General features: G+C 31.2%; 2 protein-coding genes across 2 annotated transcripts; both read right to left on the bottom strand.

Moving 5' to 3' along the window:
* Positions 1-1,967: 1,967 nt before the first annotated feature.
* Positions 1,968-4,483, bottom strand: LOC120161852. The gene is made up of 5 exons (XM_039172062.1): positions 4,407-4,483; positions 3,615-3,744; positions 2,796-2,889; positions 2,314-2,394; positions 1,968-2,225 (listed from the first exon to the last, which is right to left on the bottom strand). Exons 1-5 carry the CDS (start codon positions 4,438-4,440, stop codon positions 2,088-2,090), a joined length of 477 nt encoding a protein of 158 aa, XP_039027993.1. The 5' UTR covers positions 4,441-4,483; the 3' UTR covers positions 1,968-2,087.
* Positions 4,484-7,557: 3,074 nt separating this feature from the next.
* On the bottom strand, positions 7,558-10,894 carry LOC120161710 (growth-regulating factor 3-like). The gene is made up of 3 exons (XM_039171921.1): positions 10,604-10,894; positions 9,614-9,968; positions 7,558-8,171 (listed from the first exon to the last, which is right to left on the bottom strand). Exons 1-3 carry the CDS (start codon positions 10,797-10,799, stop codon positions 7,775-7,777), a joined length of 948 nt encoding a protein of 315 aa, XP_039027852.1. The 5' UTR covers positions 10,800-10,894; the 3' UTR covers positions 7,558-7,774.
* Positions 10,895-11,339: the final 445 nt, after the last annotated feature.

The following is an 11,339-nucleotide window of genomic DNA, read 5'->3' as shown; positions in this document are numbered from 1 at the left end:
AATCTTATGAGTCGAATCTCTATCTTAACCTAATCCAATAAACTAAAAATTTGTTTTTATATAATCATTAATTGGCATAAAAATACTTTTGATGGTTTATTTGAAGGAACTTCATCAGATTCTTCTATTTAAGTTTAGGGTAAATTATATATTTGGGTATCCTATATTACTTAATTTTTGTTTTGGTTACTTATCTATTCTTTTTTAAAAATTATATCTAATGTTATATTTTAATTGTTTTAAATCACTCGTTGAAAAATAAACAATAATACTAATATATCACCATAAGTTACTATCATCAACATTAAAAAATAATTAAAAATACTCTATCAGCATCACTATTAATTTTTTTAATGACAAATAATTGAAACATAATTAAAATGTAATGTTACATATAATTTTGAAGAAAATAATAGTTTGGTGAATAAAACATAAATGAAGTAACAGGTAGTTGACCAATTAGTTAATTTACCCTCTAGTTTGTTATATTATTATTATTATTACTATTATCTTTTGGGGTTTGATGAAAGTTGATGCATATTTTTATGGACAGAATGGATTGAGGCTGGCAACTTGGAGGCTTAGACGTGTGGTTCTTTCTGACGGTTGACATCTGTAAGTGATTGATTTAGACATGTACATGAATGTTATGAATCACCAAACTAACTGAAATTGCCATGTGTTGTGGTTGGACGTACATTTCTTGTAAGAATAATTTATAATTTTGCATGGTGACGGAGCAAGTTCAAGGCTAGGGTTTTGGAACTTATGTTATTTTTTTTTTTGAAATATTGGAACTTATGTTATTGAATGCATGTGTATAGGGACAATTGTTTCAAATTAGAATATTCTTGTGAATTCTTGGTCTAATATACATAATAATATCTTTATTTTATTTCTTCCTATTATTTTAATAATCAAGTGTACATCACATTTTAGTTATTAATAACAGATGCGTTTATGAACTGAGTTATAAGCCAAATAGATTTTTAAATTTTTATCTAAATTCATTTGAATTAGTTTCAATAATAAATTTCATTATTAAAAAAATTAAATATAAATATTTAAATATAAAATATTATCTAAATTTTTTTAATACAAGTACTTAAAGTATTTACCTCTTTCATTTAAACATTTAAAATATTTTTTTATCAAAACATATATGTAAAATATGTTTTATTTGTATTTAGATATCTAAAATATTTTTAATCAATGTTATGCGTTAGTATCTAAATGAAAAAACAAACACTTTAAATATTTATTTTAAATAAAAAATATATTAAATAAAAATATAATACATATATATACTTTTAAAATGAATCAGAATAAAATATAGATGTTTTACTATTAAAAACAATTCTATATAATGAAAAAATTGAAACTCTGTAATAACTATAGCTCAGTGGTAGTGCATTTGACTGCACAACAAGAGGTCATCGGTTCAAACCTGGCTGGGCCCATATTTTAATTTAAAGTTATATAAAGAAAAATTTAAGCTCTATAACAGTCGGATCTATAGCTCAGTGGTGGTGTGCGGTTCAAGAGGTGAACGGTTCCAAACTCTTTGGTCCCTTTTTCCTGTTTCAATTCTACATATGAATACGACCACGTTTATGTCATTGTCTTAAACTGTAATCGTATCATGTTTGAATATCAAATCTTAGTCAAGAAACTTGAATTAAATTTGTTGTTTAATACTCTATGTAAACATATTATTCGTGTTTATTACATTATGTTTATTAAGGGTGATGTATTCATGTCATCTCCAAAATTACTAGACCCACTTCCGATACTTGGAACCCAAGCCAAGTGCCAAGCATTGAAATCGTGAGTCTCAGGATTAACAAATATTAGAGCATGCTACTGCTATACAATCTTATGTTCACCAGGCCAATTCTGGATCTAAGCTTAAATCGACAATTTCTCTATCCATCAAGAAAAAAGACTAATAGAAAAACAAAACTGCATTAATCCCATTTAAAATCTTCAAAACAATATCTGAATCCAGAATTCATAATAGAAGGGCAGGTAAAACCATCAATCACTGAAAACTCACAACTTCATGACCGAGCAAATAGAAATATGTCTTACATAGTTGCTTCTTCTTCGGGGTCTGTATCAACTGGCACGGTTGGTGAATTTTTTGCACCTCTCAAACGTGAAGATACATTGTCAATGGCAGAGTTGAGTTGGTGGATTTTTGCATTCAGGGTCTGCCTGGTTTTCTGTTTTCAATAAGTGGAGCTCAATTAACTTAAGAATAACAGCAGGTATCCAAGGACCAAGTCATGAAACGAGGCAGAACTTATTTACCTCTAAACCTCCATCGCAGTAAATTGGTCGCTTTGCCTTCCGGAATCCATATTCATCTTCATTTAACAGGGATCTTCTAATCTAAATCAAAAGAACAAATTAAGAATTAATATCCAACCTGAATAACCAAAAAAATGTAAAATAGCAAAAAGGGTGCCATTCATTGCACTAAAAAAAAGCAAATAATATCTCTTCACTTTCTGAAATAGGATAGGGATGTATGGGTAGTAATACCACTTACACCTACAATGACAAGACAAGATTCATTGTTTAGCTTTGTTATTGGTACAACTTTTGAGCTTGAAAGTTGCATTTCACCATAAACTCAGTGTTAAACGGGTCAAGAATTTTAGGCCAAAAAATGAATCTTTTGTGGTGTAAAAGAAAAATAAGTTCGTTGATTGGATATGTTAGAATATGTGCAGGAAATTAAGTGAAGAAGAAAGCAAATACTAGTTACCTGTGGCGCAAAAACTAGTTACCTGTGGCGCAAAAACATATGCCAAAGTTCCAAATATAGCCCCTCCCAAAAGAAAACCAGCAGCAAAATCATTTCCTCCACCCCTAGTGCCATCACTGCATACATCATCAGAGTGAACAACAAAAGGATGAGAATAGAGTAGAAATAAGTAGCATCACTGTTGAGACAAAATCAATAGAAGTGACAGGCAAAATGCAACTTGGAGCAAATCTAAACATAGCACATCATCCAAAGAAGTAAAAATCAGCTTTCTTTTAAAGAATCGGCTTAAGAACATTAAGACATAAAGAATGGAATATGCAATGGAGTAGTTCAGACAGCTCTATGCTTTAAATCTTTTGAGTCTGTGAGTTGAGAAATCATCCAATAAACAACTTAAATAACCATTGGATAATCCTATCAGAGACCATTTATGTAGTAGAAGATCAATGAAGCTTTTTGATTCCACAAGCCCCTAAAATATACAAAGCAATAGTAAATAAATAGAGCAAAATAAAGGAAATGGGATATACTGTAGTTTTTTAACCCCACATGTTGAGTTAGGCAGAAAGGAATCAACAATGGGATTTACTGCAAGTGTATCAACGGTGAACCCAAGTAATGTTAGGCAGAAATGTTACTATTGACGTCATTCTTCTAAATAAGGTCAACAATGAGACAAAAGTAACTCTATAGACAGGTTGTAGTGACCTCAAGACTTTTCGACATTAATATCAAGACTTCCGTTTTGAAGTTTAGCAATTAATTTTAGATACCCTATTGAGTTTCAAAATTAATTTTAGATACCCTATTTAACATGGATTATTCCAGATTTACGTACCGATACTCTGCACAAACAGAAAACCGGTGGTTGGATGCCATTGGTTTCCTCCAAACTGCCAAACTTGGTGTTTTCCCAAAGGTGCTGGACTTAGTGAAACTAACTTCACTGGCCTTGAGATGAGAACCACCTATAAACCAGAAAGAAATGACAACAAATCGAGTTTAAGGCAAGAACTTAATAATAAATCTTTTCATTGTTATACCCAACATTAACAACAATCTATCACAAGTCCGAAAAAGAATTTACATAGTGAAAACCAATGCAATGTGAAATAGGACAAAAACTACTTCAAGGCTCTATCTCATTTTACATGTTTTAACTTCATAATGCAGAGCATTTGAATACTCAAATCTTCCCTCTTCTGTTCTTGAGTTTTCACACCAAACCTATGATACTTGAACGCAGGTGTAACTTTCATATACAGATATGCATCCAACACAATTTGTTCATTTCATTACTTTAAGTTCTTCCATGTATTTTGAAAGTCCTTTGAGACCCAAATCACATATCCATGTTCAGATATACATACATCAAATACAAGTGACGGACATGATAATGCAATAAAAACGAAAAGTCAGAGCAGATAGCACCAGAAACCAAGCAAATTTGATAATATCGATAGAAATATTCATCAATACATTTTTTAACAAAAATGAATATATAAAGCAAAGAATAAATTTATATTCCTAAAATTCACTTTAACAGTCAGCAGAGCATAATAAGAGATCAAAAAGTGATCTTGAAGCACAATAAGCAAAAAGTTAATTAAGATGAGAAAGAATGAAAAACCTGAAATGGAAACGGGAGCGATGCAGGAAGCCATGAGAGATCTAGAGAGAGAAATCAAAGTGAAATTAGTTGGACTTTTTTTTTTCAATGAATAAACAGAGCAGGGAAAAATGAAATATATATTATCACAATTCGGCTTTTGTTTGTTTACGAATTTGTCCCTTCATCGTTAAAAAACTTCTGTTTTAACTAAAGATTGTTTTTCTTTTATCAAGTGGAGAGGTTTAAACTTCTGTTTTAACTAAAGATTGTTTTTCTTTTATTAAGTGGAGAGGTTTAAGATATCATAGTCAGATAAATTCTCAAACATTCATTACTTATTAATTTTTTTTTTAATATTTGATAGTAAGGATTTGTATGATCGATTTCAAAGAATAATTTTAGGTACAATTAGAGGTTGTAAATTTACAGAAATTTGAAGAGTTTGAATTTTGATAATAACCAATTCCAAGTATCAAAGTTTTGATAGATTGGACGGTACAAACAATACACCTAAACTCTCTTTTTTTTACGATTTTTTTTTTCATTTTGTGTGTGTCGGTTTAAACAAATTCAATATCGCCGAAAGCATTGTCATAATTTTGATCAACAACGCTACTTTTGAGATGGTATCATTCGATGTTAAAAGATTGTCAGATAATTCCCACATGTAGATAAAAAAAATCAAAACAAATATTATTGAAATAAATTTTATCAAAGAGTCTCAAACAAAACAAGTAAATACAGATGTCAAATGTTGGGTTGGATGATTCTTTTTCTATTCAAATTATTTAGATTAAATAAGTAGAAAAGTTCCTTGATGGTCATATAAATTAATCGACGATTTAGAACAACAAGAGGGAGAAAACGAGGAAAATGTAACAAGAGAGTATGAAATTCGTTCAAGAAAATTCAAGCTCGTACTGATTTTTACTAATAACGAGGCAAACGCCGATACTTATACTAATACCAAGGATGCTAATGATCCTGCTCAAAAAGATGAAGTAGCTTTGATACGCTATTCGCAACAATCGAATTTTCGCCTCGACATAATAAAAGGTTCTATGCGTGCCCAAAGGCGTAAAACGATTACTTGGGAACTATTTCAAGCAAATGTGAATTCCCCACTTTTTTTGGACAGAGTAGAAAAATCACTCTTTTTACTTCTGATATTTCTGGGCGGCTGAAACTAATATCTCAAAATTATATATGTAAAAAAAAGAATCAGTAATTTCTGATTATATAAAAAAAAGATAAAAAAAAGACGAGGTCAAAAGAGAAAAATACAAAAGAGAAGAGAAAATATGAAAATGATAAATTCTAGTATTTCGTTCTAAATGAGATTAATATCTTTGTATCGGAAAAGTTTTCCTTTTATTTTCTACTTTAAAATTGACAATAGCATAAGGGAGAAATCGATTTTTTTTAAATATTTTTTAGTATATATATCTAATTTTAAAATTAAGAAATAATAGATCTTGAAGAACTAATATTATTATTATGTTTCAAATAGAATATATAATATTTTAAAGGTATAATATCAAAGAAAATACTTTAATTTTTAATTACATGGTTCCTTTTATATATATACATATTTGGAGTATTTTGGCTTTCAACGCTTTATTTTAGGCTACAAAGAATTCAACGTTTCAGACTAAATATGAAGTTTAGTCTTTATTCTTTATTTTTTGAGTATTTTGACCTCAAACTTTTTATTTTAGAACAAAAAAGAATCATATTTTGATGCGTTAATCATTTGTTGACTAACGATTTTCATCTACAATGAGACTTTTTGTCCCAAAATGAAACGTTTGGCTAAAATTATTTAAGATTAAAATAACTATTTAATCAAATGTTAAAGACATTTTTTAAAGTTATTATACATATTTTAAAATGTATTATATATATAATTATATATACATATTTTGAATGATTCATCAGATATATTACATTGAGAAATAGGATATTATAAATATACCAACTAGATATTTAACTCTATTAACAACGTTGTGGAGGGGTATTAAAGGAAAAGTGTTATGAAAACCTTGGCCACAAAACGACGAGTTTTACTGTCAAGTCCAAAGCAAGCTCTTCGATAGATCCGCTCTCGTTTGCATAAAGCCAATTCCAATAATTAATATATACAAATTCATATCAATTTAATTTTAAAAATAATATATAACTAATATTTATATATAAAAAAACAATCATGTTTTTATCGTTTTATACTAAAAATTAAAACTATACATTTTAAAATTTGTTCATAATTATTTGTACACAAATAACAATTATTTTTTATAATATTTTAAATATTTTCCTACTCAAATAGCCATATGGATGGAAGAAGAAAAGTTCGTAGTTTTCATTCTTTTTAGTTGTTTGTAGATCTACTAATTAAGGAATTTCCTTAAAACACTAATCAGTAAAAATTAATTGGAAAAACATATATAGGTAAGACAAACTTTTAAACATATATTTACAAAATGAACATATAAGTGAGTTATTTTCTAATAAAAACATATATATTTATGATTCTTTCATATAAATGATAAATCTTAAAACTCATCAAGTGACATCAGTAATAAAAAATAATAATCTTTTTAGAAGTTATGAGTTTGAACAGTAGTGTCTACAGGATATGAATTATCACCATATTAAAAAAATTAGACATACATTACTTTATAATCATCTCAGACTATTAGAAAAATAATCAATTCAATCATAGAATATAAAATACGAACGACACATTATACACCACCAAAAATATTGTCATCTATTATTAAATATAAACGATAAATGGATACTTAGCTCGTAGCATTGGATGTTTTAGTGAATTTCTTGTGTACAAATGAAATGTCCTCAACAACTTTGCTTGCCATCAAGTGTAGCATTGATGTCTTTGGCCACAGCATAGCTTACCATAAAGTACAAAATAAATTTAAAACATGTCTCAATCTGATTTTGTACCGAATAATTTGGAGTGAAATTTGATTATTTAATGCTAAAAACAATTATTATTATTATTATAATTTTTAAAATATATATAATTTTTAAAATCAAACCGTTAAAATTTCTATTTAAGGATTAAATATGAGATTAATGAACTTTTAAGTAAAATAGCAATGTAATTATAGTATGACGACATACATAAACATATACGAAATACTTTGTTTTATCTTGCACCTTAAACCAGAACCTCGCGGTGTACTGATACTACACAAAGTCATGCTGAAGGGAAATCGTCAAAGGGTACCAACATTAGTCAAGTAGCTAGAACTTTTTCCGGGCCTTCTACTGTATCGAGTTCAGGGAAGTTTCGAGTTTTTGTTCATTAAGCTATTCGAATGCGGGTTTCAGAGTTTCATATGAATGGGACATCCGAGGGGGAACTATGGAGTTTGAAACTCATCGTGCAGAGAATGAGAACTAGTTGTGGAGAAGTCGGATGACCCAATCAGAGTGGATATCGATAGCTGTGTTGTAGCAAATGAGGTCTGGTTGGATCTGTCATCTTCGAGAGCTGACCAGGTGTCTCTGGTTTTAGGCCACTCGTCAAAGAATGGTAGAAGAGACTGACCCTCGTGCTTCTCGGCTCCTCCTGGGTTGGAATTGCTGAAAAATGAACGCTGGGGGTAATCAGTCCGGAAGATCGGGTTGCTACCGGTTTTTGGCTGAACGAACGACGAGACTCTAGGGTACATTTGAGGCCATGCGTCATTGTTGCTCCCAGAAGCTTCAAAGGAAATATTATGCCCACTGACCTCGGGTTTACTTCCTTGAAGATACCTACGTGTTCAAAATAATCGAGTAAAACACATTAGAACAAATGACTAAATCCGGACAATATAAACCGAATAGCAAAATTGAAGATATCATGGAACTTGGTACAAATGATAATGCAATATAAATTTGCACCATACAAGTCTGAACTTTAGTAAGATCGAGAGGCTATATAAAATAACCGGAATTTACGGAATATCTAATACAAAAAACACGACTACGACATGGTAAAAAAACACAAACACGACAAGAATAAACGAATTGTCTGGTCTAGAATAACCTACCAACAATGAAGACCGCGTATAAATTTGCAGGCAAAAGTAATTTTGAGCTACAGCTGAATTACCAAGTCTTGCTATCAAGGTTCTAACAACTGTGAAAGCAAAATCTACTTTTTCGTATGATTCTTTCCTGTTTCACAGAAAACGGATATGCCAGTAATTCAGAATGCCTTTCATGAATTTCGCTGAATTAAACGAAGGAAACGGACTCAAAAGAGACGGTAAAAAACACTCTGCTGTGACAATGGAATTCGACGGTGAAATAATGGGCACAAGGGTCCCGAACCCTGAAAATCACAATAACTTTAAAAACAAAGTTACATGGAACCAATCCATTATCCGCACCATAGGAATATACCAACTCGGTAATTCATTCCAGATAAGAATTATGTTTCTGAAAGTCAAGACTAACAAAGAAGTACAATGGTACTAAGACTTATATATCACCATGTACCTTGTGACGGACCTAGGACCTAGTAGGCGGACTGTTTGACACATTCAGAATCTAAAAGGTTAACCCAGTTTTCGGCTTTGTACAACAATTTTCCCAAAATACGGAACTCGGAAGTGAAATAGTAGTTTCCTTTTTGTTTGTTCTAGATTTTATAAGCAATCCTGGAATCAAACTCTGCAAAAAAGTACTCATCCCATTAGGCAAAAACAGAAAGAGTGAATAATTCCACATGTCGTAGCATGCTATCGACAATTTCTCATGGTCATCAGACAACAAAAACGAACAAAAGCCAACTGTCAGTGAAGAACAGATTCAGAAGCAACATCTACTGAACTCATCATCCATCTTTGAGGACACCAGGGCCCGGAACTCTGAGCTTAACAGAAACCTTTTGAAGTTTCTACAAGATCTACATTACCCTAATGAGAAGCAATCTACAATTTCACTCCTAACGCACAATCTAAGAAATAGGGGACCAACAAATGTTTTATTCCGTACCCATACCACATCTATAAAACATCCGAAACTTATACTGCAATCCATATTTCCATCGATTTACAGTCAAAAAGGTTAACATATTGAAACAAAACTATGATCCATTTCTCGATCTGTGTAGGAATTACCATAAATGAAAGACGATGAAATGATTTGATATTTCCTATGATGTGCTAAGAATGAAACTATGTTAAACGAACCACAAAAGATGAATTTACCTATAATCTTTCCTCGGGATTCCATATGGGATCGACTTCAGATTATCATCGGACAGACCCGCTGCGGAAGCAGTAACTTGTGTACTACCAAAAGCATGTAATGGAAGGCTCGGGAAGCTTCCCGTCTCACCGGTGCAACCGGAAACAGTCACCGATGTAACAGTGGCTGATGACTGTGTCATAGTTTGTGATTCCACGGGCTTTCTTGAACGATTACGGCCACGATGCATATGGCGCTCGCAATATTTCGAGTCCGGGTATGCATCTTTCGAGCAACGCCATTTCTTACCATCAGTCCGCCTACAACGTCCCGGCTCGGGATCCACCTTCTTTCCATAAAAGGAACAATACCCCACTGCAAAAGTACACTCGAACCGGATTCATAACAAGGTTTTTCATGAACAAACATGAAGAAATTTATGTTCCTTGATGAATAAAATACAAAACCAACAACAATGGAATCGACAAAATAATAACAATAACATTATCAAAATTTAATATATACCATAATAAGAATAAAACATGTGAAAAGTGATATAAGATTTTATGATTAAGACACCAACAACATATATAAAATAAAAAACATGTTTGGAATTTATCTGTAAGAATTTCGAGAAAACAAGGAAAAGGGGCCAATATTTTTCCTTGAAATGTGATTTCAGCGGTCTTCAAACTTCAAAGTCATTAATTCATCCATTGGAACTAAAAAACATCCATGAATTTTTATCAAATATTTAGTCATGTATATCAAAAAGTTTATCTTAAAACTCATTAAAATGATGAAATCATTGATTGAAAATCTGATTATTCTTGAATCTTGCCTGTGTTTTCCAAAAGGGGAAAAAAAGAACAAAAACTTTCCCTCAAATCAAAACAAAACAAACCCAGAAAAGAGGGCAAAAGAACACTAATAAATAAACCACATGTAATCTTCAAAAGAGAACGAGAGGGTTTTAAAAAATGAAGAAAATAAATTAATTCTGTGCTTACTGGTAGGAGGGTGAAAGAACCTATGAGAAATGGACTCAAAGCTCTTCTGAATAGGAAGTAGAAGATCAGATGGCACTGGCAAACCTGCCATCATATACTTAAAGATCAAAGCTTGATGTTTCAGTTCTTGCCACTGTGACACTGTAAATGGTGATGGTGGCCTCATCGCCACCATCCCTCCACCGCCACTATGCATCCTTCAACCACCACCCAAGAAAATCGTATTTATAAATATATCAAACAAACACCGGTAGAAGAAGAGACAAAAAAAAAACAATTAAAAATGAGACAAGGACAAGAGTGGAGCTGTATCTCTGAACGAGAGTTGTTTGCTTCTCCTCGTTGGGAAGAGGTAAGTGTTTGTCTCAAGATGAAGTGACGTCACTTACGGAAACTAGTCAAATGTTCTTTTTCTAGATTGCAGCTGCGATTATAATTACAATAATAATCTAATATTTGAATAATTATAAAGGTAAACTACAATTTTAATACCTAAACTATTACTTTTGTTCTGTTTTGGTATTTCAAATTTATTTTTTTTTAAATCATACTTAACGTTTAGTCAAAATTTCATTTTTGGTACTCCGTCGTTAAAATTAAATGGAACTGTTGTACGTGAAACTTTTTTATAGGTAAATTCATTTCTCAATTATCTACTCACTTTTGTTTTAGTTACTGAAATTTAGTTTTTTTTATTTAATCACTTAACTTTCAAACTACTCCTATTCTAATGACT

This window comes from Hibiscus syriacus, unplaced genomic scaffold (genome assembly GCF_006381635.1).
Source record: "Hibiscus syriacus cultivar Baekdansim isolate YM2019G1 unplaced genomic scaffold, ASM638163v2 tig00111402_pilon, whole genome shotgun sequence".
NCBI lineage: Eukaryota > Viridiplantae > Streptophyta > Magnoliopsida > Malvales > Malvaceae > Hibiscus > Hibiscus syriacus.
This window is presented reverse-complemented; position numbering and strand designations above follow the sequence as displayed.

Bases quoted from the DNA above. Each gene is read 5' to 3' on its own strand.
- LOC120161852 (XM_039172062.1), bottom strand. From the start codon at position 4,440: ATGGCTTCCTGCATCGCTCCCGTTTCCATTTCAG. The intron at 3,745-4,406 runs GTTTTTCATTCT...TCTGGTTTATAG, and splicing joins CGCTCCCGTTTCCATTTCAG to GTGGTTCTCATCTCAAGGCC. The intron at 2,890-3,614 runs GTACGTAAATCT...TGATGTATGCAG, and splicing joins TCTGTTTGTGCAGAGTATCG to TGATGGCACTAGGGGTGGAG.
- LOC120161710 (XM_039171921.1), bottom strand. From the start codon at position 10,799: ATGCATAGTGGCGGTGGAGGGATGGTGGCGATGAGGCCACCATCACCA. The intron at 9,969-10,603 runs GTAAGCACAGAA...GTACTTTTGCAG, and splicing joins GTTCTTTCACCCTCCTACCA to TGGGGTATTGTTCCTTTTAT. The intron at 8,172-9,613 runs GTAAATTCATCT...TTGAACACGTAG, and splicing joins ATCCCGAGGAAAGATTATAG to GTATCTTCAAGGAAGTAAAC.